The sequence below is a fragment of the Heloderma suspectum genome, chromosome 4 (genome assembly GCF_057233095.1).
Source record: "Heloderma suspectum isolate Gila_16-S chromosome 4, 16-S_ref, whole genome shotgun sequence".
NCBI lineage: Eukaryota > Metazoa > Chordata > Lepidosauria > Squamata > Helodermatidae > Heloderma > Heloderma suspectum.
Window position 1 is genome coordinate 291,255,022 of NC_139461.1, and position 24,605 is coordinate 291,279,626.

General features: G+C 45.1%; 1 protein-coding gene across 6 annotated transcripts in view; it reads left to right on the top strand.

The window, feature by feature from the left end:
* DOK5 (docking protein 5) overlaps nucleotides 1-24,605 on the top strand; it is a 100,332-nt gene that overhangs the window by 58,185 nt on the left and 17,542 nt on the right. For 2 of the 6 annotated variants that reach the window (XM_084854182.1, XM_084854184.1), the window contains exons 3-6: nucleotides 14,479-14,593; nucleotides 14,721-14,840; nucleotides 16,158-16,347; nucleotides 18,651-18,786. In XM_084854182.1, coding sequence (XP_084710308.1) covers nucleotides 14,479-14,593; nucleotides 14,721-14,840; nucleotides 16,158-16,347; nucleotides 18,651-18,786 — 561 coding nt within the window. Of the gene's footprint in view, nucleotides 1-14,478; nucleotides 14,594-14,720; nucleotides 14,841-16,157; nucleotides 16,348-18,650; nucleotides 18,787-18,849; nucleotides 23,422-24,605 lie in introns of those variants that run through there. The other 4 variants (XM_084854185.1, XM_084854183.1, XR_014790744.1 and 1 more) reach the window with 4 other exon arrangements.

The following is a 24,605-nucleotide window of genomic DNA, read 5'->3' on the forward strand; positions in this document are numbered from 1 at the left end:
TTGTTTTTGATTTTTTTTGTAATGATCCCCAAGATAACACAGTGGAGAGTAGGGATGTCAGAGAATTCCACAGGAATTTTAAATATAATCGAATTCTGACAAAACCGGTCCCGTGGAATGGGGCAGCCTGGTCGACCCAGACTGAAGCTCATGTGGACACTTTTTTTTTTTGTCCGCTGAACAGCGGATTTTTTAAAAATAATCAAGAAAAGAAATCCTTAAATTGGAAATGGAACAAGAACACGAATGGCTTTACCCTTTTCACAATATAGGCATTTTCCCTGTGACCTGAGGCTTTCTTTCGCTGGGGCTGAGTCGCAAAGTCCACGGAAATCCTCCATCTTTTCTGTTTATTGTCTGTGGAGGTGAGGTCCGGTCTGGTGAGGTGAGGTCCGGACAAGTCCGGTGAGGTCAGGTGAGGTGAGGTCAGGACAGGTTTGGTGAGGTCAGGTGAGGTCAGATGACCAGATGTTACATGGGGAATCCCCGCAAAGGGCTTTACCCTTTTTACAAAAAGAAATAGGAATTTTGCCTATGACCCAAGGCTTACGGAGACCGACAGTGGATGCGTGGAAAGGATTTTTTGGCAGTACTTATGGAATTATTTACGTAAGTTCAGGGTGCCGAAAAAAACGGGGGAATCTGGGGCATGTGGACAGCAGAACGGGCGGCCCTTGGCTCTGCGGAATCTTTGCAAATCGGAGCTACTCCGCGAGGATTCCAGGGGGGAGGAACAGATCGCATCCCCCCTCCACGGATTCCCCACTGGAACCGACGGTGGGGAATCTGTACATCCCTAGTGGAGAGTATTCAGTAGGCCTGAGATCCATGATGCTCCAGGTTCTAGAGTGTATGTGGTTAGGTTGGGTGTGGCGGGTAAAGGTGCTAATTTAATGTTTTGCCTGGTGCATCAAGATGCCTAAACTTGATCCTGCTTCTTACCTTCATTATTGTACTTTTATATTTGAATTGATTTTTTGGTGTTTGTTTGGCACAGTCTACTCTGCCTCTGATGGCTATTTAAAATTCACCCCCCCCCCAAAGGACAAGCATCACCATACAGAATGTTTTAAAAAAGACACAGACTGGTTTAACATGTGCATATGCACATTTTAAAATGTGTATAGATGCACATTTTAAAACAAGTACTATAATTTTAATAGCAATACAATAGATCTCTCACCATAGTGGGAAGACTATGACCAGGTGACCTGTCTGTCTGCTGCTCAGTCTGCTGTTCAGGTTCTGCTGTTGATGGACCTTCAAGGTCCATGTTCTCCCCTCTGATGGTTCTTTATCTTTAAACTGGGCTTGGACTGGATAGCTCTTCACAGGGATGGGTGAGTGCCCCCAAATCTGATCTGGTGTATATGTGTGTGTGTGAACTGTGGGGAAGGCCAGGCTGCTTTGGCTCATTGGATTTCCCCAGAGCCCTGAGCATGCCCACCAGATTTTGTGGGACACCTTTCCCATTTTAATAAGGTAAGGTCAGTGAATGATGGCTGCCATTCGTGGACCTTGGGAAAATTACACCCATAAATGGTGTATTTTACACCATTTGTGGCTGTAAAGCACTTACATCTACATACATTGCAGACATGAAAGCGCTTTTTTGCTGCAATTTACATAGCTGTGTTTTACGCCTGCAAATGCTGTAAATTACCCCATTTATGGCTGTGATTTTCCCAAGTTGCATGAATGGCAGCTGCCATTCATGGACCTTGTCTTTCTACAATCTGGAAGCTGTCCCACATGGAGTCTGATGGGCTTGGAGTTAAGGGGAGCTGGTCTGCTGTGGGCCCCACAGGCTGGATTCATGGGAATTCAGCCTTATTTGAGTCCACAGAAGATTTCTCTAGCATCCCTAACTCTTCAAAGAGAAGATGCCTTCAATTAGAAGACTGTTCTCTGATGGCCCTTCAAATAGAGGACTGTCCTCTGTAAAGGAGGACACATGGCCACTCTAACTCTGTCTCATGCACATATGACCTCACATAGAGGTATCCAGTAATCACAGTACAGAGGTTACTTGGGATCCTAGAAACCACTATGTGAAACAGGGAAGGGCCTCCCTTGATCAGTATGATCAGGCACCAGGGACAGCGGAGAATTCCGCCATGGACCCCAGTGAGGCTGGATTCTTTAGAATCCGCCCCCCCCAGAGTAGGGATGTATGAATCCCTTACCTTGCTTCGCTGAGGGGCATCTGCGGTGGGGGGAGGCGCTCCGTCCCTCCCCCCGGAATCTTGCCCGTCTGGCTCCGCTCCGCTGCCAAGCCACGGAGCCGCCAGCCGACTCCGGCTGCCCGTAGCCGGACATCTGGCCACTGGGCAGCCCTGCAGGGATGCAAATGGCAGCTGTCGTAGCTGCCGCCATTTGCGTCCCTGTATTGAGCCATGATAGGCTATGTAAATATTTACGTAGCCTATCACGGCAGGGGGAAAAACCCCAGCGTAAGCAAATGGCGGCAGCTACCATCATTTGTGTATGCTGGTTCCCCCCCCCCCCGCCGTGATTGGCTACATAAGTATATACATAGCCGATCATGGCAGGGGGAAAAAAAACCCAGCGTACGCAAATGGTGGTAGCCGCCATTTGCGTACGCTGGGGTTCCCCCCTCCGCCGTGATAGGCTATGTAAATACTTACGTAGCCTATCACAGTCTCCGCAGGGATGCAAATGGTGTCCCTGCGTTAGCCATGATAGGCTACGTAAGTATTTACATAGCCTATCACAGCTTGAAGAAGAGGAAGTGAATGGCGGCCGCAGGACGGCCGCCATTCGCAAAGCAGTGCGGATGGGAACAGGTAAGTGCTCCATTTCACGTACTTTTCGTGGGGTGGGGGCGGCGGGGACTTTGTCCCGCGTGCCTTTCGTGGGTTGGGGGGCGGGGGCTTCGTTCCGCGATGGGTTTCAGGGGGCCGAATGCACTGGCATTTGGCCTCACCGAGATCCATCGCGGAATTCTCTGACATCCCTACCCCGGAGTCCGTGGTGGAATGGACTGCTCCCCCCGCCACCCCACAAAGTCCCCGCGGACCGGATCCTACCTGCCTCCAGTGGGTCCAGATCCGGCTGCTGCAGTCTCCTGCTCCGGTGTGCAGCCGCAAGTGGTGTCCTGCATAGGGGACGCCATTTGCGTCCCTCCTTTAGCTGTGATAGGCTACATAAATACTTATGTAGCCTATCACAGCAAAGAGCAGGGACGCAAATGGCATCCGCTACGTCATTTGCGTCCCTGTTCTTTGCAGTGATAGGCTACGTAAACATTTATGTAGCCTATCACGGCTACAGGGGGGACGCAAATGGTGTCCCCTACACAGAATGCCATTTGTAGCTGCAGCAGCCCGGCAGCAGATGGAGGTCTGGCTGTGGATGGGCCTGGCTGGTGGCTCTGTGGAGATGCCGCGGAAAGGTGCTGGTGGGGGAGAATTCTGGGGGGGAGGAATGGATCACCTCCCCCCCGGCTGACCCCCCGCAGACACAGGTGAGTGGGGTTTCGTACACCCCTACCAGGCACATTGTTGTGAGGTCCAGTCATACCAAACAGTAGCAAAGGGCAGTGCAATGGTTAGCGATGTTGGAGGAATCTGCAATGCAACCAAATGAGTTCGGATTTTTATGAATCTGACCCATGGATTCTTCAGCATACTGGTTTTTCCCCTGTTGGGAAAACTTATGGATTTTTTTTTTTTTTTTAACCTTCAGGCATTTTGTGCAAATTTTGTCATAGAAATACACACACACACACACACACACACACACGACAAGAATGCACTTTCCCCCCATAGGCTAAAGCATGAAAATGTGCATTTGGGGGAATTTGTGCATTTTGTGAGAATTTGCACATTTTTGCATGTGTGAATTTGCACAAATTCAGAAACTAAAAAAAAATCCAATTCCGTTGATGGGTGGATGACAGAATGAAAGGTGCCTGACAACCTGCAAAACACAGACAATCTGTACATCCATAGTAGAGGTTAGCATGTTGAACTTGGCTAGGGAGACTTCAGACTGCATGAGAAAGAGAAACAGGGAAACAGCATATACTCAAAAAGCGTAAGAACACCAGCTCAAGGTTTTCCAGGAGTTCCTTTTCCCAGCACCAGGGAGAAATAGTTTATTTCAAGGTTCTAGCAGTTTTCACCTCTAACAGGTCCTTTGTCTTAATGGGTCTTAATTGACCATTGAAGGTGATGTCACCCCCCCCAATGTTTTGCATTACAACAGGGATTGTTGTATATATGGTTGCTGGGAAAATCCATTTCCTTCCAGCTACTGTGAAGATTGCAGCTAGGCTCAGGGAAGGTTGCCGTTGAGGTCATTGTCCCTCCTAATCGGAACGTCCTGGCACTTTGGCTCTGTGAGCTCTGACGCTATTTATCTATTCATTTACAACATTTCTATAGGGATGTACAAAACACCTACCTAGCTCCGCGCTTGGCAATCTGCGGTGGGGGGGAGGCACTCCAACCCTCCCCCCGGACTCCACAGAGCTGCTGGCCGGGGCCGCCCGCAGCCGGACATCCGGCCGCTGGGCTGCACAGGGACGCAAATGGCGGCCGCCGTAGCCGCCGCCATTTGCGTTCGTGTCTATAGCCGTGATAGGCTATGTATATATATACATAGCCTATCACGGCTAAACACACAGACACAAATGGCGGTGGCTACAGAGGCCGCCATTTGCGTTCCTTCCTATTGCCGTGATAGTCTATGTATATATTTACGTAGCCTATCACGGCAAAAGACAGGGGTACAAATGGTGGCGACTATGCCATTTGTGTCCCTGCCCTGAGCCGTGATAGGCTACGTAGATACTTACATAGCCTATCACGGCTTGCCAGAGACGCAAAGGGCGGCCGGCGTAGTGGCCGCCATTTGTGGCTGCAGCCCGGCAGCAGCTGGAGCTGCTGTTGCTGCGACATCTGGAGCCGCCGCCACCGCCGCCAGTGCCAGCGCCACCGGCAGTGGCTCTGTTTCGCAGGGCTTTCGTGGGGTGGTGGGGCGGGTTGCTCCGTTCCGCCACAGATTCTGGGGGCCTGAATTCACTGGAATTCGGCCTCCCTGGGATCCGTGGTGGAATTCTCTAACATCCCTACATTTCTATACTGCTCCACATCTAAAACGGATTCTGGAGTGGTGAACATAAAAGGTAAACTAATAAAAAGATAAAAATTCTTAAAGGTACAATCCTATGGCTGCTAGTCAGCTGCTAGATGGTCATAGGATAGGTTGGTTTCTGGGAACCAATCTCGGAGCCCGTGCTCCGAGGTCGGTTCCCTGAGAACTGACCTCCACCCCCTCCTGTGCTGCCTTGTAGGCAGCAGGGAATGGCCCTGCACTCTGCACTCAGAAGAGGAGCATGGAGCAGCAAAAATGGAGCATTCCTGGGGGCGTGTTGGGGTGGGGAAGTCAGAAATGCCAGTACAACACATCCTATGGGCTGCTGCTTCCCATGCTCCGAGGTTGTGGCTAGACAGCCGAAGCTGGGTGGGGGATCGAGGAGGAGATCTGCTCCTCACCACTCCTCCTGCCCTGCACTGGATAGGTGGTCACCCCCCAGGCTCGGAGGTGACCGTTGACCCAGATAGGATTGCTCTTGAAAACACCATATTAAAATTGTTCTTTTAAAAACAGAATACCAGTAAAAACCGTGGAAGGTCAATTAAGGAATGCTTCCTGGCAAAGAGCTGTTTTCAGGAGGCCAGAAGCAGCACAGTGCCTGACCTGTAATAGTGCACATCTTAAGCCTTCATGCACACTTTTTGCGCTCCCTTTTTTCCACAAAGAAAACAAAGTTGGCAAAAAGGTGGGCGCTCACTGGATGGGCCTGGGGTAAGTGCAGGTGACTTGCTGAGCTCATATGAGTTTGAGCGTGGGTCCGGGGGGGGGCAAGCAGGGGTGGTGCTTTAGCGGGTGCCCAGAGAACCCAGGCTGGGGTGGGTTTGCATATTCCTAGTTCTAAAGAAAGGGGGCCAGCACACTGAAGGCTCTTCTCTGGGTGGACTCCAATCGGACCATAGGTCCATGTGGAACCACCAGGAGCAAGTCCTCTGATGACCTCAGTGACCAGGCAGGTTGGTAAGAGAGAAGGCGCTCTCTCAGGTATCCTGGTCCCAAGTTGTTTAGGGCTTTGTACATTAGTACCAACACCTTAAACCTGGACCGGTTGTGAATGGGCAGCCAGTGCAGTTCCCCCAGCGAAGAACTTCCCTGCTGAAAAAGGTCAGCTCCCAACAACAACCCAGCTCTTGCATTCTGCACTAGCTCCAGCTTCCGGCACAGCCTTAAGGGCACATAGAGTGCATTGCAGTAATCCAGTCTTGAGGTTACCACTGTGGCCAAGCTATCACTGTCCAGGGATACTACATGACTGGCTGTGCATGCAAGGAAGCATGGATCATGACTAACATTTAAATCAGCTTTGTAAACCACTGAACTTTAGAGGAGGTATAACCAAATGCATAAATAAGTTTAAGAGTCAGATGCTCCAGTTGTGTACACCTGAGTCTATCAGGTGTCATATCAATGAAATTGATTAAACATCTTCAATATTTACATAAATATCATTGCTGGGCACAACTACAGCCAACCAACCTTCTGAGTTTTGCTGTTGTTTTTCATCACTCGAGGATTGCATACTGATTTCACTATGCCTGAAAAGGTACTTCTGGCACCATGATAACAATAATGGACCATTTAATTTTTAATCTTTGGCAGTTAACAGCTTAATATATTAGAAAATTGGGATTTTGGTGTGCAAATGGTCTACTAGCCCAGGAGGGAAAAGATAAACTTTTGGTGGCTGATCCATTCTTATTTGGCTTGAGAGGCGTTTAAGGAATAAACCTCACAGGAATACTGAATTTGAATTCCTTATCTATTTGCTTCCATCTACATCTCTCTGATGCAAAATATATGCAGGATTGGTCATAAAACCCTGGGGAATATTTCCCTTACTTGTCGTGTCTAGAAATAGATGTTCATGGAAATTTATATGAGGCCATTTTCAAAAGTCATGAGAAGAGACTCCTTCCTCTTCCTCATTTGATCTCCTGTAGGGGATTGTGTGCAATGTATATTTAGAGCAGTTAAATTTCAGCTCAGCACAGAAGGTGTGTCATCTGTAATGATACCGAGCCAACAAATTATTGATGCAAATCTTATGTCTTTCTCTCTCTCGCCATAGTAACACGAAGCATGAGTGGTACATCCATGGCTCTCTGGATGATGTGGGAATTAGGGCCTGAATACAAGATCAGAGTCTCTGAAATATTATTTTCTTCTCCTTTAAAAAGGGCCTTATTTTTTTTTCTTCCCATGCATAATCCAGAGGCTAGAGTCTGCCATGCTCAGAAAAAGCAGATGTCTGTAACTCAGGGTCTCTAGCTGCCCATTAAGCTTCTCATGTGATCATGCCCTGTGCATAATTTTTGTTTGAAAAAGAGTCTGTTTGGGTTCTGCTGAGGTATCTGCAACATAATCTAGAAGACAGTTAAGCCATCTGAGAAGGTGCTATGGGCAAGAGCAGGAGGTTTAGGAGATCCAAGCCATCCTCCAGCAAACACAACATCCTGCTTTTGGACCAATGGTTCTCAAAGAGGCTAATAATAGTCAGACACAATACCATTAGAGCTTTGAATGATAATATGAGCACTTTGAATCAGGCCCATACATGGACTGGCAGCCAGCGCAGATGGAAAAGTACTGGCAGAGCTGAGCGTGTGAACTGGGGCTCTGCATAAGCCACATGAATTGTTGGAATAGAGTTAAAATCTTACAGAAACAGTTACTAGAGCCGCCTCTTTGGGTGGTAGGTAAATGGTTGTTCTCACCTCCTCCCACCCCAGTTTCCCTGCAAAGCGAATTTGACCAGTTGCCCTTCGTGCTGTTTTTCAGGGGGTATTGCTTTAACATATGGGTTAAGGATTGGAGGCTCCTGGGTCAAAACTGGCAATGTGAGGGAAAAGGCTTGGTTGGAGCAGAGGCGTTGAGCCACATTCAGCCTCAGAGCCAAATTCAATTCAGAAATGCTCTCAGAGGGTGTATTGCAGTGGCAGGCGGGGCTGAAGGCAAAAGGGTGGGGCCAAACTACCCCAAATACCAGTATGTTGTAGGCTATTTTTTTCAGTGGTGGCCCCCGATTGTGGATTGCTGGCCCCAGTGAGGCCCACCGGGTGCCCACGCTGTCAAATTTTAGGTGCCAGGTCATGTCTTTCCTCTGCTCCAAGGCATCTGATGGTTTCTTGATTCAGTTGTTTTCTCAGGTCTTGGTATTTTATTGCTAATTGTTTTCAGTTGTTTTAAATTGCTTTACATTTTGTGTATGTTTTAATCCCTGTTGTAATACGTTTCCTGTCTTTTTCCAAGAGGCTTAAAAAAAGTACCTTTTTTTAAAAAAGTAAGTACCTTACTTACCCCTTAAGTAAGGGGTTTAATAAATGGGGAGAACAATCCTATGCCCCCCCTTGACAGAGTCAGGGGAGGCATAGAATACTTTTATTTTTATTTATTTTTTATTTATTGCATTTATACCCCGCCTTTTTTCCTCTTGCAAGGAACCCAAGGCGGCTTACATTATCCTCCTCCTCTTCATTTTATCCTCACAACAACAACCCTGTGAGGTGGGTTGGGCTGAGAGTCTGTGACTGGCCCAAAGTCACCCAGTGAGCTTCCATACTCACTGATTCAGATTCCTGGATCTGAGTCAGTGCTCCGACTTGGATCGGAGTCCAAACTCTGATTCCTGGATTTGAGATTCAGATTCCTGGATTCAGATTCTGATATTCAGATTCCTGGATTCAGATTCCTGTGATTCAGATTCCTGGATCTGAGTCAGTGCTCCGACTTGGATCAGAGTCCAAACTCTGATTCCTGGATTTGAGATTCAGATTCCTGAATTCAGATTCCTGAGATTCAGATTCCTGGATCTGAGATTCAGATTCCTGGATCTGAGTCAGTGCTCTGACCTCAGACCCAGGAGTCCAAGCTCCCCACCCTTCTGTCTCGCCGTCACCGGCCGGCACAGAGAGAACCACGCCAGCTGCCTCTCCAAGGTCACAAAGGCGACCTTGGAGAGCACCGGAAGGGGGTGTGCCGATGGGTGGGGTGGGGCTTAGGCCATATCCCCAGCCTTCCCAAGCCTCTGTCTCTCCCCCTCCCCAACACATCACCTAGATGGGCAAAAATGCCCGTCTAGCTAAAATGCAGAGCTGGGTGAGCGTGAGATGAAGATCGCCTCTGCCACTCTTCCTACTCTGCATTGGATGGCTGCAAGCCTCCACGTTTGGAGGCTTATGGCCATCCCCCTAGGAGTGCATGCATAATCACCACCACTACTAATGCCCTTGTTGCCAGTAACTAAACCTTAGGAAAGGCATTTCAGCCCTTTAGAAATGGGGAAGACTTCATGCAATGGCTGGGAAACTACCAAGCAGTAGGTGGTCTGGAGGGGTGGCGGAGGGGAGTGAGAGCCACCTGTTGATGTGGAGAAGGGAGTATGTCACAAAGAAGAGGAACGGGTTCTCAGGATGCAGACAGACAGACAGACAGACAGATAGAATAATAGGGTTGGAAGGGGCTTACAAGACCATTGAGTCCAACCCCCTGCTCAATGCAGGAAGCCTGATTCCCAGGCGGTCTCCCATCCAAGTACTAACCAGGGCTGCCCCTGCTTAGCTTCCGAGATCAGACAAGATCAGGCACATCCAGCACTTTGCGCTCTCTCTCTCTCTCTATATATATATATATATTGAAGGAAGCCCAACACGTTTTGGCCTATTTCTTATTTTTAGGCCTTCTTCAGGGGGCTGTAACATTACTACTACTACTACTACTACTACTACTACTAGTATTAATAATGAAGAAGGCCTAAAAATAAGAAAAAGGCCAAAATGCACTGGGCTTCCCACTCTGTCTGTCTGTCTGTCTGTCCATCTATCTATATAGTATCCTGAGAACCTGTTTCTCTTCTTTATGGTTTACTCTGGATACTCACCTCCTCTGTTTTCTTGGGAAGGGTGTGTGGCCATCTGGAGAATCCCTAGAGGGCTGGATTTGGTTCCCATGTCTGAGATGCAAGACCTCCGGCACTGAGAAAGCAACGTCTGTGGCAAGAATTCCTTGGCAGATCACTTAAGGAGTCACAGCATTCCTCCAACTTCCTTTGCTGGCTTCTCAGAATGGCCCTCCAGGAAACAGCATTATCTATTAGGCTCCCAATGGTGGTGGACCTGGGCCATACAAAAGTTTGTGTAATGGCAACTGGTATCTATGGACTTTCTAGCACTTCTACTTTTGCAAATATTATTTCATATTTTAAAATTTATTATTACATGTATATTATCTTGCCTTTTTTCCCCCTCCAAGGAACCCAAGGCAGCGTACATGATCCTCCTCCTCTCCATTTTATCCTCGCAACCCTGGGAGGTAGCTTACGCTGAGAGGCAGTGACTGGCCCAAAGTCACCTGGTGAGCTACATGGCTCTGTGGGTGCTAGAACCAGATCTCCCGAGTCCCAGTCCAGCACTCTAACCACTACATCACACTGGCTCCCACCATTATAATAATAAAAAGCTGGCTCATTGAAATATAGGATGTGCCACCACAAACCATCACATTATTTTTCCTAGATGCAGGAATTATCAAGCCTACTAAACTTTTATTGGCCTTATTGGTATCAGTACTGTTGTTCTAATAAGCATCACAGGTAATGATTTAGGATCAGTTTAATTCCACAGAGCCTGGAACTGATATTCTCTGGCTGTTATTTTCTTCTTCTTCTTCTTGTTAGTTTAGTGATTTATTGCGCTAATTCATCTGACTTATGCTCACTTGCTTTGGTGATGTATTATGCTAACATATAACTGTGATTGGGCTGTTTATGGCTACATGGGCTTGGATGCATTGTTTCTTTCCACCAGTGGGAGCATCCTCTGAACAAAGTTCAGGGATGATCCTGTTGCTGGAAGGGCAGGGATGCCTTTTGACATTTCTCGTCTGTCCCTGAAAATCTGCTTCAGACAGTTGGGGGATCCTCTGGGATGGGAGGAGGCTGAAGGGAGAGGGGGAACTGGCAAAATTGCCTCCCCCTTCCACTTGAGGCATTCCCCTGCTCAGTCACATGCCCTTCCATGAAGAAAGGAATTCAGGGTCCAAGCTATGGTCAAGGAAAAATGGTGTGCATAAGGTGTTGTTTCTTTATCCCTATTTTTTTTTTTACTGCCTTTAAACTCCCAGTTGCATTTGCATGGGAATGAAGTGCTCAGTCCAAGCTTGCCCAGGTTTTTAAAAATCTGCTAGCAAGGTCTGTGTTTTCCATAATTGGCACTTCCAGATTCTTAGTATGCTCCCAAAACCAAATGCTCCCAAACTGCTTTGAGACCTATCTGTCCCAGCCCAGTTTCTATAGGAACTTGGATGAAGTTCTCCTGAGGCAGGATCAGAAATTAACTTTGGGAGCTCTCATATAAGAGGGAATTCTCTAAAGGCCTGAATTTCTTCTCTGGCTTGAATTAAAATCCTGGCTTTCCTCCACCTGCTCCAGTCCACAAAACACCCACCATGTCAGCCCCCCACACAAACACCTTCTTCCTTTAAAGCCTTACCTGGCCAGGCAGCACAGAAAAAATACATCAGCAGCATCTGCGGGACTCCTCTACCAGGACACCTCCACCTTGGCATGCTGGCTCATTGATACACAGGACATCAATGCCTGGGCCTAATGACAGATGGGGGGGGGCAGGTGATCTACTTTACAAAACAGAGTCCTTAACAAGGTGGAAAAAAACAGCCAGAGAATATCAGTTCCAGGTTCTGTGGAAGTAATTTATTCCTAGGGCTGTCAGAGAATAGTCATCTGACATCCTCAATTTAAGGGGTGAGCAATATGGTGCCGATGGGCACAGCAGTGCCTGCTAGTAACCCTTAGGAATTTCCTCTTCTTTCTCCCCACCCCACACTGCCACCACACTTACTTCCTCCTGCCCAAGATGGAGTTTTGCCAAGAACTACTGCAATGGTAATTGCATGCTCCTGCTCCATGGCCTATGGCACAGTGATGGGTTGGTGATGTCTCTGATCCCGCAACTTGTGGACTGGAGGCCACTGTACATGCAAGCTGAGCCCAAGCATGGTCTGGGTATGTTCCCAGGTCATGCTAGAACTGGAGGCCTCAGAGAGTATGCAAGAAGGCCTTGCACAGCCTGGTCTTGCACAGACTGTGCTAGGCCTCTCTGGAACTATACAGAGTGCTGGTGAAATCTGTTTGGGGGGTGAAGTTTGATGAGTTTTTCTAGGTTCAGCCCCTGGACTTTGTTCTAGTTCCCACAATGGCGCCTGACTCAATCTTCAGCGACTCGGGCCAGTTCATGCATTTCCTAGGCATTTACCACATTTTGCCATAGGTTCTGCAACTTGCACAAATTTCTGAGCAGCTTGTGCAAATTTCTGGGCAATTTGCACAAATGTCTGAGCAATTTGCACAAATTCGGTTATAATTTGTGCAAATTGCTCAGAAATGTGTGCAAATTGCCCAGAAATTTGTGCAAATTGAAGAACCTGCAGGAAAAAATGCACAAAAAAGTTCCCAGGGAAAAGCCAGCAGGTCAGGTCACAAATGTAAATTGGGTTAAACTTACCATGGAACTCTGTCGAGTCAAAAAGAACTGGATTTCCCAGCGACAGACATCCCTAGTGGGTTGCAGAATCCATTTCAGATCCCATAATCTACTCCAGAGTTTTGGCAGAATAGAATGAATGGATTCTGCCAAACGCATCAGAGCAGAATCAGGCAGCTCCTCTCTAGTTTAGGTTGGTTATATGCTGTCTTAATGTATGTATCTCCTGGCTCACAAGCCTTTGGATCAGGCTGTTATTGAAGCAAACAGAATTGTGTTCACATAGATGGATGTTTCTTCATATTTGCAGTATCAAATCTGGCCTTTTGCCACTATAGATAATGGGCATGGGAGATGAGCAATCTTCATTGTCTGCTTTATGAACTGATGCCATCATGAAGTGCAAATGTGAGGAGGAAAAAGTAACCCAGTGAAAACAAATTTTACTCTTCAGGTGGATGAACTTTGAAGCTTCAGATGTGAACTGAGGCTTGCAAAATGTATGTTGAAATATATTGTTCTACCTTTCAGATTTCTGCAGAGCAGTTGCTCTTTCATTGTCTGACCTTTAAGGATGAATTGATAACATGAATAAATTGAGTAGCACCTCTCTTTTATTACCTCTTTCTCTCCCAAACACCATAAAGCCACCATGGGCAGCCAATAGCCCATGTCTCATCCACATACAGTTATTTTCATAAAGAGCTTGAAAAAGTGTTCAATAACAGAATTCAGATTTAAGCTATCTGGAAACTATAACGTGTTATCAAAGTGATAAATGATAGAATGTGTGTCTTCTATTAAGAAAGACGTATGGAAGAAAGTAGGGTTTTAGTAACACACCTATAGATATATTTAAAAACACCTTTGTACCCCACCGTTAAGAACATAAAAAACACCTCTGCTGGATTGGACCATAGGTCTATTGTGTCCAGCATCAGAGCCTACCCAAGACATTTTGCTGTGAAGAACAAGATAAGTGCCCCATCCCAAGTACAGGAGCCAACCGGACATGAAAGCTGCATATTCTTCACATAAGCTGCACTTCAACACAGGTGACAGGATAGCATCTTCTACCGTATCTGAGGGCACCAGGCTAGTTTAGGAGGTGCAGGCAGGGCCAGCATCAAAGGTAGGCATAGTCGGGCATCTGCCAATGGCCCACATTCCAGCAGGAGCCCACTGTCAAGCACCCCCTGGAGTTGCTCCTCCTCTTCACCATTGCAATGTGTTTGTTCACCCACCTCTCACACCAGACAATGGTGGTGGCAAGAAGCCAGAGCAGTCGATGCCACTGCCTACTTGCTCACTGGCTCTCTGCCTGTCAGGCAAGCAAGTTTAGCAATGATAAGAAAGAAGATGAGGAGCAATAGCAACTGTTGACAATGGTGGTGAGAAGGTAAACTCGCTGAGGGAGGGGCCCATTGAGGGTGTCTTGCCCAAGGGCATTCCAAACATGATGTTCTCTCATACACAACACCAGCAAAGTGGCTGAACTTTCAACATTCATAATCACGTCCCTTGGTAAGGCCTATCTTAGTCCATCTGGTCAGATCAACCCATTTCTATTCATTGCATGCATAGATCAATGCGTTCCATTCCCATTTCTTTTCTGTACCACACCTGTACAACTTATGACCAACTGAAGCAAACATAGCCCACATCTGGCTATGCACGGTGGTCTGCCAGGTGTGTAGAAACCCTCTTGTTTTTGCAGTCCCAGATCAGAAGCAAAAACAGAAGGTTTATTGGCCCTTGGTGGGTTGTGTTCAGGTTATTGAGTTATAAGTTATACAAGCCTGTTCTATATCTTAATGAGAATTGCAAGTTGCTGTGTTTTTTTTAATTGTTTTAACTCCAGGTTACGGAACTTAATCATGTTAAGAATATATTGCGGTTGCCAAAAGGCACAAGGAAGCATGCTGTAGGGATATATTTTAATGATGACACATCCAGGACATTTGCTTGTGAATCAGGTGGGTATAGTGGCACAGACTTTCTTTTTCTTTTTCTCTTTTTTAAAAAAAATCACTTGCAATGGCTGTAAATATTATAAATGTACCACGCAGCCCAACATGCACATTTTTGATAATTTCTATGCAGAACTTGAAGCGGATGAATGGTGCAAAGTCTTGCAGGTGGAATGCCTGGGGACTCAGATTAATGATATTAGCCTTGGAGAACCTGACCTACTAGCTTCCGGTGTAGAGAGGGAACAAAGTGGTATGTAAATATGTCTTATACACAACTACAAATAGAAATGTTTAGGGTGTCTCTGCAATAGGCTCATAAAATCCAGAAATACTCAAGGGCTGTGGGCCAGCACAGAAGAGTGTTACATTCCTCCATGCGATTGTGTTTTTGATCCGTAGTTGCTATTGCTCGCTGTCTTACATACCAGCTTATTCTCTCCCCACCTCTCTCCTCCCTCTCTATATAGTAGATGACCAAACAGTGATAGGTTTAACACTGTTTAGTTAATTATTTCTGCTTGTGTCTTCAAAAAACAACTTCAAAACAATTAAAAAAAAATAAATCCCAACGATGTTACTGAGTAAGTTATAAGCCAAAAGATTTAACGAAACGGTGTTAAACATATCTCTGTTTGGTCATTCACTTCTTTTCATATATTCAAAATATAAATATTCAAATAAACAAAAAACCTTTCATTTTTGACATGTGTTAAGGGCTTTCCATGTTCACTCAAGCTGGGAAATTATTTAGCCAATATATATATGGTATCCTTTGCTGTGGTTAGATTCAGCTTCACCACTACTGTGGAGCTGGATGGCAGGGTGGTGGACCTCTGTCCAAGATTTGTCTGTTCACTGGAATAGACACATTGAGTCTATGCAACTGACGCTACCGTCCCATGTTACGAGTACACAACTGGCAACCAATGACATCCACACAGAATAATAGAGTTAGAAGCTTCCCACAGGATTTGCTTTAGGATGTAAAACCAGGGTTGAAATCAGTGATTGTCTAGCTCCTGAGTTCTTGAAAAGGAAAATGTTCTTAGATTGAATCCTGTTTCTTATTCTTCATTCCTAAACAGTTAGATGGGGGAATGATGTATAAGAGATCTGCAAAATAAAGTGATGGTAGTCTGAGTTGTTACAGTTCTAGACTTTACAACTGTAGCTGGGTCTGTCATATTTTCCTGCATGGAGTAAACTAGCTCATCAGGCAGAGGACTATACTAAACTTTTATCCCTGATGTGCTACTGTTCTATAGACACACACACACACACACACACACACGGCAGTGCACATTAAAAAATAAGTTCCCCTGAAATAGTACCTCTTCCAGAAAATCCAGAACTTCAGTGCCTCTGCCTACTGTTGTTCTGCTGCATGTAGAATGGCTCTCTTGTTTTGTAGGACTATTATGAGAAGTGTGTGAGAATTATAAAGCACTTCAGACAATGGAAAATCCCATAGAAGTGATGAATATTGTATAACGAATGTACAATGTCTGCAGTGTTTTAATTCTGCAAGGATTTCAGTCTAATTTTTGTTTGTTTGTTTTTCTCCCAGAGAGATTCAATGTGTATTTGATGCCATCACCTAATTTGGATGTGCATGGGGAATGTACCTTGCAGATAACATTTGAAAATATCTGTCTTTGGGACATCCAGAACCCCAGAGCAAAGCTTGTCTCTTGGCCTTTAAGTGCCCTCCGGCGATATGGACGAGACTCAACTTGGTTTACATTTGAAGCTGGAAGGTGAGTGAACTCTTTACAGCAGGGCACTTTCTGCAGCTCTCCAGCCCAGATCATTCTATCTATCTGCAAGAGAGCCTTTGTATGGGATGCTCTCGTCTTCCCAAAAAACCTGGTGTCTTCCAGTTGTTTTGGACTTCAGCTCCCATCAGCCCCAGCCAGCATGACCAATGGTCAGGAGTGCTGGGAGCTGTAGTCCAAAACATTTGGAGGGTCCCAGGTTGGGGAAGGTTGGCATACTATCTCAGACCCATATGCCATACGATCAAGACACACAAAGCAGACAGACACCTACAGAGGCAGTTACTGTTCTCTTTCCCATCAGTATCACATCTAAAATCTGTAGCGATGCAGGAAGGATGGCTTTTCAGCATCTCATCCTGGGAAATAAGCCAATATTTTAAACCTCCCGACAAATGGTCATCTGGCCACTGTAATCCTAGGAAGCTGCCTTATACTGAGTCAGACCGTTGGCTCATGCTCAGTATTATCTATGCGAACTGGCTGCAGCTTTCCAGGGTTCCAGGTGGGTTTTTCCCAGCTTTACCTGCAGATGCTGGGGATAGGGATGGTGCAGGAGGCTGATTGGGTCTGGGAGTCTGGCAGACTCATCCCTGTGCCCCTGAGCTACACCTGCTGACCCCTGCCCCTGCTCAACCCCCCCACGTGCTTGTCAAGCTGCCCCCCACTCAACAGGGACTTATCTGCAAGTGCTGTGAGTGCCATTTTGAGAAAAAACGGGCCATTCATGCCAGTAATCTTGTGTATATGGGCCATTCATGGCACCATTTAGCGCAAGTCTAGATGTGCGTATATTTTTCAATCATCCTTTTTTCTCAAAATGGAGATTGCGGCTCTTGCAGATGGGTCCCTGGTGAGTGCAGGCAGCTCGGCAAGCATGAGGGAGGGTTGAGCGCGGGTCCAGGGATGTGCGAGTGGGGGCAGGGGCTCAGCGGCACCCAGAGAACCCAGATGGGGGGCACCCCCATTCGTCCCTAGCTGGAGATCGAATTTGGGACCTTTTGCATGTAAAGCATGTGCTCTAGCATTGGGTTGTGGCCTTCCCCCTCTATGTTCTGACTTGGGGATAATTATACACAGACCGACAGACTGACAGAAAGACACTCACTACAATCACACACACACAAGCACAAACAAACACTTATATAAATCAGGTTTAGACTGGGGCTGTACTGCAGAAATCTACTCAATGGTTAATTGGGGTACTGGGGTAACAGTGGAAAGCTGTTGGAGGGGAAAACAGCAAATGAAACTCTACTTGCTCATAGCAATGTCTGTTGCTAGGAAATCCTGTTCTTTTTTTTTTTGGCTCAGTGGAGTTCTGCAGCTTGTACGACTTGCTTTGCATCTGTGAGCTGTGCTGCAGGTTGTTCCCTGAACTCCTGGGACTTTTTTGTGCATTTTGTATGTGCAAGGTTCTGTAATTTGTGCAAATGAAAGCCGAATGTGTGCAAATTGCACCAATCTAGCCAAAATTTGCATAATTTGCTGAAGTGTGGCTGAAATTTCTGCAAATTACTCAGACATTTGTGCAAATTGCAGAACCTCCCCCCAAATGTGCAAAATGCTTGGAAAATCCATGATGAACTGGCCTGACTCACTGCAGATCGAGTCAGGCTGCACAGCGGGAACCAAAACGAAGCCTGGGAGGGTGAGCGTAGGAAAGCGCATCGAATTCCACCCCCAAATGGATTTCTTTGACATCCCTAATAACTCATGGTTCTCTCTCGTATATATAACAAGCATTTCTTCAGATCCTGTCTATACATTTTAACTTGATTGAATAGGCTAAATTTATTTATATTTATTTATATTTAGCAAAAAATGGATAGACAGATTAATATATCTTCTGCTATTCTCTTGTTATCCACAAAAAGAAGACTGACATTTGGGCTCCTTGTGGAACAATTGCTTTTAAGAAGTCCTGACCCAAGATATAGTGTAGCTCAAAATCCAGAATGTCCAAAGATCAGCTCTGAAACAAAAACTAAAGGACAAGAGCAAAATTCTCCTTCTGTGCCATTATTTTCATTGAATGCATTCATCGATATTTTCTTTAGACTGTCCAGACATAGAAGTCAATGTGAAGTTAAGAATTTCAACTTCTATCTCAGATTGCCCGCTTATGAATATGCACACATGTTTATGGTAATATAAGTCTGTTAATCTGTTGTTGTCATTTTCTTTGTCTTTCCTATTCTTTTTTCAGTCAAGGCGCTATTACAAATGTACATTTATAAATCATTCTGATCACATGGAACCCTGCTCTGTTCTCTTTCTGGCAGGATGTGTGACACAGGGGAAGGACTATTCATCTTTCAGACGAGAGATGGGGAGGCAATCTATCAGAAGGTTCACTTGGCAGCTCTGACCATAGCAGAACAACACGACCACTTATTACAGAGTGTGAAAAATTCAATGGTATGCTTACTAGTTCTGCCTGTCATCCTCCAGCAGCCAGCATTAATGACATAAAATCCATAGGCCACCTTCCTAAGCATGAATTCAGATTCTGAATTTACTGATAGGAAACACTGTTGACCATGGGGCTGTCTTCCTTTTGTCTTTGTTAACTCGTTCGATGTCTGTTTTTAACACATGAGGTCATTGGACAAGTCATTAACCATGTTTGCTTTTTAATTAAATAGCATGGTAGGAAATGACTTGCACAGATTTGCTGACTGACTTGTGGATTTAAAAACAAACCAACAACTGTTATATGAAGATGCTGCAGCAGATCTAACTCTGTTAGAAAGGGGTGAGATGGGGAGCTTCAGCTATGAAAATGCAAAGAGAAATGATAGAGGACAGCAAGAGCTATTGTAAAATACCTGCTAGGCTGCTCCTCAATATGTACTGCTATTACTTTACTTCTATGTGGCTGATTTGGACCTTGAGATGTTAGTTCTCAGAAACTATCTGAGAACGGCATCTTTATTTTTTACATATAAAGTCCCTGTTTCTATCAAAGACAGGAGATCCATATGGGTCTTTAACCATTTGGATACTTTAGTATCAATGAATAAAAAAGAAATTATAATAAATGACATCTATGGATCATTACATTTTCCTCCTGCTGCTGGACCCATCAAATCCACAGAAAGAAGCTGCCCCCTATTATGACTGTGGCTATATTGGCTTTATTTAAGTCTAATGTCAGCTCTGTTTTTGTTATCCTCTGCTCCTCTTAAAGCCTTGAAGATGAGCTGCATGGAAATCAAGTAGAGCCTGTTGTATGGTCTCAGGGAAAAGCACTGGCAGTGGCAAGTCTAATATGGCCCATCATGCTCACACTGTGTAGCCCATCTGCATAGACACATCCAGAATTGCTGCCACATTCCATATAAAACACAATTTGGGCAGTAGTTCTGAGTTCTGTCATTGCCAAATTCTGTTCAAAATCTAAAAGTGGGAATGTACCTACCTACCAAATTCTGCATATCTATCCAAAATGTACAGTATTCTTTGTTCAGCATTAAGACTACGAAGTCCATGATACATTGCAAGTTTGTTGAAGATACATCTGCACAAGAACTATTGTTTTTTTAAGACTATACGATCCATTATGTTCTCTGAATATGTATGCAGTACCCTTCCATAAAAACACATGGGAGTGTTACTGGAAGAAAGCAAATGATGATCATTATGGAATGGCAGAAAAAACAGACCAGCTGACACCTGAAAGAAAAGGCAGACGAAAACCTGCTAAGTCAGCAGAATTCTTATAGAATTCATTGTGTAGTTTTTGCATATCCTTCGATTCGTTTCATCCCTTCTCATTGGCCTCATCCATAATTTAATAGTTTATTAGAAGCCTTAAATGAGCAAATACTATTATCGTGTCTAGTTGTCCAATATCAGATGTGTTCTCTAATGAATTGCAGGCAGCCCCATCTGATTGTCTTTAGCCACAACAATACTGGAAAAAATAGCCTGCACTGTCTGCAGCAGCTGAAATGGCATTTATTGCCTACTATCTTTTAGCCCCCCTTCATGAATCACTGCCTTGTTGTGGTGAAGAGGCTTGCATAACTCAGTGAAGCCATAAGCTATGCCATGCAGGGCCACCCAAGACGGACAGGTCATGGCAGAGAGTTCTGACAAAATGTGGTCCACTGGAGAAGGAAATGGTAACCCACTTCAGTATTCTTGCCAAGAAAACCCCATGGAACGTATCACAAGGCTAAAAGAGATGACACCAGAAGATGAGCTGGAGGTGGTCAAACATGAGATGGCAAGATTGAACATTGACATCTTGGGAATCAGTGAACTCAAATGGACAGGCATGGGCGAATTTAATTCAGGTGACCATCATATCTACTACTGTGGGCAAGAATCCCTTAGAAGAAATGGAGTAGCACTCATAGTCAACAAAAGGGTGGGAAAAGCAGTACTGGGGTACTACAATCTTAAAAACGACAGAATGATCTCAGTACGAATCCAAGGCAAACCATTCAGCATCACAGTAATTCAAGTCTATGCCTCAACCACTGATGCCGAAGAAGCTGAGGGTGATCGGTTTTATGAAGACCTACAACACCTTCTAGAACTAACACCAAAAAAAGATGTCCTCTTCATCATAGGGGATTGGAATGCTAAAGTAGGAAGTCAAGAAATCACCGGGATAACAGGCAGACATGGCCTTGGTGTACAAAATGAAGCAGGACAAAAGCTAATAGGGCTTTGCCAAGAGAACACGCTGATCATAGCAAACACTCTTTTCCAACAGCACAAGAGGCGACTCTACACATGGACATCACCAGATGGTCAATATCGAAATCAGATTGATTATGTCCTTTGCAGCCAAAGATGGAGAAGCTCTATACAGTCAGTCAAAACAAGACCTGGAGCTGACTGTGGCTCAGATCATGAGCTGCTTCTTGCAAAATTTCGGCTTAAATGGAAGAATGTAGGGAAAACCACTAAACCATTCAGGTATGACCTAAATCATATCCCTTATGAATATACAGTGGAGGTGAGGAATAGATTTAAGGGATTAGAGCTGATAGACAGAGTGGCTCCCTATGGACGGAGGTCCGTAACATTGTTCAGGAGGCAGCAACTCAATCCATCCCAAAGAAAAAGAAGTGCAAGAAAGCAAAGTGGCTGTCTGATGAGGCTTTGCAAGTAGCTGAGGAAAGAAGGGAAGCGAAAAGCAAGGGAGAAAGGGGAAGATATATCCAACTGAATGCAGAGTTCCAGAAAATAGCAAGGAGAGACAAGAAGGCCTTCTTAAATGAACAATGCAAAGAAATCGAGGAAAACAACAGAATGGGAAAGACTAGTGATCTCTTCAAGAAAATCGGAGATCTCAAGGGAACGTTGTGTGCAAAGACGGGCATGATAAAGGACAAAGAAGGCAGGGACCTAACAGATGCAGATGAGATTAAGAAGAGGTGGCAAGAATACACAGAAGAACTATACAGGAAAGATCTGAATGTCCCTGATAGCCATTTTAGTACGGTCACTGAACTTGAGCCGGACATCCTAGAGAGTGAAGTCAAGTGGGCCTTAGGAAGCATTAGTAACAACAAAGCTAGCGGAGATGACAGTATTCCAGCTGAGCTATTTAAAATCCTAAAAGATGATGCTGTTAAAGTGCTGCATTCAATATGCCAACAAATCTGGAACACTCAACAATGGCCACAAGACTGGAAAAGGTCAGTTTACATTCCAATTCCAAAGAAGGGCAACGCCAAAGAGTGTTCAAACTACCGCACAATTGCGCTCATTTCACATACCAGCAAGGTGATGCTCAAAATCCTACAAGCTAGGCTTCAGCAGTATGTGAACTGAGAACTACTGGAAGCACAAGCTGGGTTTCGAAGAGGCAGAGGAACTAGAGATCAAATTGCCAACTTTCGCTAGATCGAAAATGGATGGAGAAAGCAAGAGAATTCCAGAAATTTCTAGATGGAGAAAGCAAGAGAATTCCAGAAAAGCGTCTATTTCTGCTTCATTGACTATGCTAAAGCCTTTGATTGTGTGGATCACAACAAACTGTGGCAAATTCTTAAAGTGATGGGAATACCAGACCACCTTACCTGTCTCCTGAGAAACCTGTATGAGGGTCAAGAAGCAACAGTGAGAACCAGACATGGAAAAACCGATTGGTTCAAAATTGGGAAAGGAGTACGACAAGGCTGCATATTGTCACCCTGCTTATTTAACTTATATGCAGAGTACATCATGAGAAATGCCGGGTTGGATGAATCAGAGGTCGGAATTAAGATTGCTGAGAGAATTATCAACAACCTCCGATATGCAGACGATACCACCCTAATGGCAGAAAGCGAAGAGGATCTCAAGAGCCTCTTGTTGAGGGTGAAAGAGGAGAGTGCAAAAGCTGGTTTGAAACTCAACATTAAAATAACTAAGATCATGGCATCTGGCCCCATCACTTCCTGGCATATAGAAGGGGAAGAAATGGAAGCAGTGACAGATTTTACTTTCCTGGGCTCCAAGATCACCACAGATGGTGACTGTAGCCATGAAATTAAAAGATGCTTGCTCCTTGGAAGGAAAGCTATGGTAAACCTAGACAGCATAGTAAGAAGTAGAGACATCACCTTGCCAACAAAGGTCCATCTAATCAAAGCTATGGTTTTCCCAGTAGTAATGTATGGCTGTGAGAGCTGGACTATAAGGAAGGCTGAGCGCCGAAGAATTGATGCTTTCGAACTGTGGTGCTGGAGAAGACTCTTACGAGTCCCCTGGACTGCAAGGAGGTCAAATCAGTCAATCCTAAAGGAAATCAACCCTGACTGCTCATTGGAAGGACAGATGCTGAAGCTGAAGCTCGAATATTTTGGCCACCTAATGTGAAGAGAAAACTCTCTGGAAAAGACCCTGATGCTGGGAAAGACTGAAGGCAAAAGGAGAAGGGGACGGCAGAGGATGAGATGGCTAGATAGTATCACCGATGCAATGAATATGAACTTGAGCACACTCCGGGAGAGAGCGCAGGACAGGAAGGCCTGGCGTGCTATGGTCCATGGGGTGACGAAGAGTCGGACATGACTTAACGACTGAACAACAATGATCTTTTAGCTCCAGGTGACCTGCTTGAATAACTCTTAACTTGGTCAATCATATTTTTAAAGAAAAAAGTCCTACAACTCCTAGCATTCCCCAGCCAGCATTGCTAGCTGCGGAATGCTGGGAGTTGTAGGACTTTTTTTCCTGTCTTAACATGCATAGGACTGCACCCTTATTCGATTAATAATTCATTGCTTAAATCCACATAATTTGCATAAGAATAAAAGTATAATTCTGAAGAAAGCTGATGCATGTATGTGTCATAGCAAACACCATCGTAGAACACACAGTTGCTTATGTATGAGAGAGAAGACGTTTATTTTTTAATTAGATTTATATCCTGCCTTTCTGCCAAAAAATGTATCTCAAGGCAGCTAACAAAGGCAGATTACAAAGGCAAACAAAATTTTAATTAAAACATAGCTTTAATTAATTTATATTTTAAATAAAATAAAACACAATTTAAAACACAGCTATAAAAGAAACAGACAGCACTCAACAATTTAAGGCACAATCCTATGCATGTTTAGACAGAAAAAAATCCTACAACTCCCAGCATGCCCCAGCCATGAGAATGGTAGGACTTTTTTTTGGTCTAAACATGCATAGGATTGCACCCTAAACCTCTCTTCAGCAGTAGACCAGTTTCCATGCTGGTAAAGGCCTGCCTGAATAAAAGAAGTATTTGCCTACTGGCAAAAGGACAGCAGTGAGAGATATAGAGCCAAGTTTCCCTCAGCAGAGTGTTCCAGAGGCTGTGAGTGGCCACTAAGAAGAAGACCTTCTCTTGTGCTCTGACCAACTCTGTTTCTGATGGCTGTGGGACTGAGAGAAGGGTCTCCCTCGAAGATCTTAAAACCTGGGCAAGCTCAGTTGGGAAAAGGTGGTTTCTCAGGTAGCCTCATCACAAGCCATATAGGGCTTTATAGGTCATAGACAGCTCTTTGAACAGACTGGTAGCCAGTGGGGCTGCTGTAACAAGGGAACCACATGCTCCCTGCAATCAGACCCAGACAGCAGTCTGGTCACAGCCTTCTGCACTAGCTGAAACTTCTGAACCCTTCTCAAAGGCAGCCCCATGTAACGCATGTTGCTTTACATCCAAACAGGATGTCACTAAGGCACGTGTGGTCATTATACCTGTTCTAATTTGGCACCTGTCACCTCCAAATTCTTGTATTGAAAATATTTAACATTCACCT